This window comes from Monopterus albus, unplaced genomic scaffold (genome assembly GCF_001952655.1).
Source record: "Monopterus albus unplaced genomic scaffold, M_albus_1.0 scaffold377.1, whole genome shotgun sequence".
Classification (NCBI taxonomy): Eukaryota; Metazoa; Chordata; class Actinopteri; order Synbranchiformes; family Synbranchidae; genus Monopterus; species Monopterus albus.
In genome coordinates, this window is record NW_018128257.1 from 179354 (window position 1) to 184511 (window position 5158).

The window sequence follows — 5158 nt, forward strand, 5'->3', positions numbered from 1 at the left end:
CCCCCCCCCGGGCCGCGGTAAAATTGTCAAGCGTTGACCGGTCCGCAGTGATAAAAAGGTTGGGGACCACTGCTCTACAGGACAGGGATAATGGGGCGTACAGGCCAAATACCTAACACACCCACATCAGGATGGACATCCTGGAAGTGCAGACAAGCACAAACAGGTAGGAAACACACAGCACCACTTCAAGGACTTCTATCTGTTAAGTCATATTATCAGGCTCTTACTGAGATACCCAGGAGATGCCTGACCTGCTCAGTGTCAGCAGCTTGACCTAAAACTTGACATGCTGAAGTTCAATAAGAGAAATAGTTTTAAAGTCACTTGCGCAGCAATGACTCAACACATTATAGTGTAAAGTTCAAGAATTGTAATATTGTTTAAAGTAATATATGCTGATGCACTGAAGCTGAGGTAAGACACAAGGGGGTGAATAGTGTGGTCCCAGTCTGGCTCCATCATTTACATAAGACGGGCTGTTATATGACCAGAACACACACACCCAATATCAGTGGATTCCCAGTGGCAAAGAGAGTCTGTAAACAGTGAACATGTTACTGAGCATGCGACTCACACCAGGATACCAAAACTATTGGAAAGTGCTGATACTGTTTGTAAGACCCCAACAGTGACGCAGTCATAATAGCTGCATTCTCCCTCACAGTTTTCAATATCATCTATGGACAGTTAATGCCTTTATTATTGAGTGGTTCCGTTGACCGAGGAGCACTCCAACATACAGTATAGGCTAGAAACAAAAAAGAGCGATGGTGACACACAGCAAAGCTAATCACTAGCAGACACCTGCAGACAGCCTTTTGCCAAACAGCGGAAATAGCAGCAAGCACAAGTCAGCACAGAGTGAATGAAAGCATCGTGGCTGTATACATCACCGAGAGGAGCGTGAGGCATGCGGCAGACAACTAGGCCATTAACTGTACACTTTCTATTTTAAGCTCTAATATTCAGATTGTTATAGACCTAATTAAAAACTTTAAAATCAGTGTTAATGGATTTTTTTGTGCCCACTAAGACAAACAGAACAAGGGGTAAACATAACTGATGTATTATTACCTTTGAAAGTTGTTACTACATGAAGAACGTGTTGGTGCTGGGCAGGTAACTAACAGTGTGTTCTTAGATGTTGTGGTGAGAACCACAAGACTGGATCAAACCAGTTAACGTAAAGCTGAACAAGTCTGAAACTCTCTGTATAACCAAGAGCTTGTGTTATCTGTGGGGTGTCCCTGCAACACATAGTCATTTGAGCCACTGATAATATGAACATGTCGATGACTACACCTTAAAGGATGTGAATAGCCTACCCTTCCGTTGAAAGTACAGTACTGAAGCAAACCATTTAATAACTGGTGACAGGTGTGTCATTTTAGGAGTGTGATGAATTTTACCTCAGTGTGTTTTTTGTTATAGAAAGTAAAGCAGCCAATGGCCTCAATGTCCCTGGGAGCAGAAGATCTCGCTGGGCCCTCCAGACGACGTCGGGTCGAGGGAGGAAGCTCCGTGTACAACTGGTAGGACAGGTTTCTCATCACACACAATGAATTTTCCAAACCCTAAACATAAAGAAAGACAAAGGGACAGGATGCCAGTCGGGGTCTGACAATAGGACTATGTAACAATCCTAACTGGATGATGAAACATGAAAACTAAACAACCTGATAAGCTGGTACTCTCATCATATGAAAGCTGACCCGAATGTCCATTGTGTAACAGATATCTGGAATTTGGACACTTCTTCCTTCTTTTGCTATTGATTTGTCAAACTCAAAAAAGCCCCCCAAAATAATAAGTTTATTTTTAATAAAATATAATTGTTATTTATTTAATTCAATTTTAAAAAACCTGGGATCTGAATATAATCTCCGTGGATCAGGAGTAAGGTACTGGGGCGGGGCGGTTTCTATCTGTTAGATCAATGGCAATATGGAAATCTGAGGCAAAAATTAGACAAAAGATCCACACACTATGCTTAATGCAGTGTGGGAATGTTTTGTCTACTTTGTACCTTTTTGGATGTTCGTGTCCCGTGTTTTGTTTTGTTTAATATGGAAACTCCATCACAGCACATTCATGTCAGCAACTTGACGTAAAGCTCGACTTCGAGCCTCAATAAGTGAAATATATTGAAAGTCACATGTACAGTAATGGCTCAGCACATTTTAGTGTAGTGTTGAAAAATTCTACATATCTGTTAATGCAATTAAACTGAGATAAGGTACATGGGGGTGAATACTGTGGTCCCAAGTTGATCTAAGTCTATCATTTATACAAGACACTTTGTTATATAACCAGAACACACACAGCTTGTATACAGTAGCTCCTCGGTTGCAAAATGAGTTGGTCCCCGATGTTTAACAGTGTATATGTTACTGAGCGTGCAGCCCAAAACAGGATACACAGTGAATGGATAGATGAAAAGCTAAGGGATCACCAAAGCATTACAGTTCATCCTGAGAGGAACATGAATGTGTGGTCCAAATTGTAATCAATTCAACACTTAGCGAGACAGTTCACTCAAAACCACAAAATTAACCCAGTGGCAATGCTAATGGAAATGTCAGAGGTGTGCAACTGTAGGCAAATTAGTATACTGTGTATAATTTGTACATCAGCTGTTTGTCTATAGACTCAAACTGGCATATGTAACAGTTTGGCTTTCATCCTAAATATTCTAGAGATTGATTTTTATAGAACAGCTTATGTCTGCATTCCATAAGTGACCTGGTTAAGGCATTTTTTTCTTGATCTTAAAAAGTGAGACAGTAAGTCATGATACCCAAATTTTTCTTTCCGGGCTCAGCCCATAAGGAGTTGGAATTAAATTTTATGGTAACTCAGCAATGCACTGAACATTTTTTTTAAGTAAAACATCTCAGCCTTATCAAAATCAAAGTTCAAAGTGTATATTTGTCATATGCACATACAATGTATGCACATACAATGAAATTCTTACTTTGCCGTCCACATGAATGCCACAAAATACAAATGAAATATAAAGTAGATAAATAAGTAACACAAAATCTAAGGCACTTAAGCAGCAACAAATGCAGCAATATAATAAAAATATATAAGAATATAATAGAGAACGTATGCTGCATGGGAGCAGCATGTGCAGCAGTCAACAGTCATTGTGCAATTATGCATGTGCAAACTGAGAATGTAAACAGTACAGGTGGTACTAACGGTAGTAACGGTACAAAGTGGTCTATGCGCAGGTGAAATCCTATCTAGACGAGAATAACTTATTGGAGGTTTTTCAATCTGGTTTTAAACCTCTGCATAGTACAGAGTCAGCCTTACTGAAGGTTGTTAATGATATTTATTTGGCCACTGATGCGGGTGAATATGTTATTCTTGTCCTGTTGGACTTGACTGCCGCCTTTGACATGGTTGACCATGACATTTTAATATCTTGGCTTCAGGACTTGGTGGGCATTCGTGGTGCTGCCCTAGCGTGGTTTAAGTCTTATTTATTGGGTAGATCGGTGTCTGTCGGGTTGGAAGATGCTGAATCTGTGACAACCACTTTGCTATCTGGGGTCCCACAGGGCTAAATTTTGGGGCCTCTGCTTTTTTTCACTGTATTTACTTCCCCTTGGCTCTATTTTTAGGAAACATGGGGTGTCTTTTCATTGCTATTCTGACGACGTCCAGATTATTATGCCACTGAGTAAAGTTATAGTGTTTGGCCCGAATACGTCTGATGACCTTCCCTCGGTAGATTTAGGGTTCTTGGGGCAGTATGTGCGACCAGTGATCACTGACCTAGGTGTTAAAATAGACTCCAACTTGACAATGGAAAGCCAGATAAACGCGGTCGTAAAATCTGCTTTTTTTTTCTATCTTAGGCAGTTAGTGAAAGTAAAGTCCTTTTTGTTGCGGCAGCATTTTGAGACGTGATCCATGCGTTGTTACATCTCACATGGATTACTGCAATGTATTGTACCCTGGAGTCAGTCAATTGGGTCTTGCCCGCCTCCAGAGGGTTCAGAATGCTGCCGCTGAGTTATTGGTAGGGGGGCATAAGAGGGACCACATAACTCCAATACTGGCATCTCTTCACTGGCTTCCTGTGCGTTTTAGGGTCCGTTTTAAGATTCTTTTATTTGTTTATAAGTCCTTGAATGGGCTTGCTCCTTCTTATCTTACCGAACTTTTTCGATATGAGGCAGGCCCCCTCGTTGCCCATTTTTAAGTCATATTTGAAGACCTATTTGTATTCATTGGCGTTTGGCCAGGAATGAGACTCTTTTTACCTTGATTGGACCCAAATGTATGTTTTATTGTTTTTTATTTTTATGTTGTTACGATTTTAGATTTGTATTGTATGTTAAGCACTTTGGTCAGCTGTGGCTGTGGTAAAGCGCTATATAAATAAAGTTGAGTTGAGTTGAGTTGAGTTGAGGTCGACAGTACATGACGTATTTCCTGGTAACAAACTTACAACATTCCCACCTAAAATTTGAGAAAGGAAGGTTGCAGGAGCAAACTGAAATACACTTAAAAACACTTTTAAACGTACACTTTTAAAAACATGATGAATTTGGTGGGCTCCAATCTAAAGGCATACTTAATACTGAACATGGTCACTGCTAGAATTATTATTAATGGTTGCTGGTGGCTTTGTAAAAAAACCTTGTTGTACCAGAACAGCCAGAGATTTCCCACAGTGGATCTGTTTGAGTCTATTAACTGAGAACTTCAAAAATCATCTAAATACTTTTAGTGAATAATTACCTAGAGTGGAACCAAAGCAGATGAGAGTGACCCCTTTGCTCACATATTAGTGATACTGGTACTGGATGTGCATGTACTGAGAATTGATTGAGTGAAAGAACTGAAGGTGGTCCTGCCAACAAAGTATAGAAAATGGCCTTAATGGTGACAACAACAAACTCAAGCACCTTTTCCTTTACTTAAATTCATGCAGAAATCAGATTTTGGCAGAGAAATTACTTCGACTATGAACTTTTCAGAACAGCCACCATGTGTTTTCAGTCTCAAAACAATTCCCAACAACATGCGCAGGAAAGTTTCATGTTGAAGTTTAACCAAAGCAGCATGTTAGTCAATCATCTGCCAGGTGGTTAAAGGTTGACCCAAACATCTGCAAAGTAATTTTAGTCTTTTTAAA

The 5158-nt window shown here is 40.0% G+C and overlaps 1 protein-coding gene across 2 annotated transcripts in view; it reads right to left on the minus strand.

Annotated features, from left to right (window-relative positions):
- Window positions 1-5158, minus strand: part of LOC109951340 (plakophilin-3-like) — a 35311-nt gene that overhangs the window by 11262 nt on the left and 18891 nt on the right. For both annotated transcript variants that reach the window (XM_020585803.1, XM_020585802.1), the window contains exon 8: window positions 1413-1577. In XM_020585803.1, the coding sequence (XP_020441459.1) occupies window positions 1413-1577 (165 nt within the window). The remainder of the gene's footprint in view (window positions 1-1412; window positions 1578-5158) is intronic.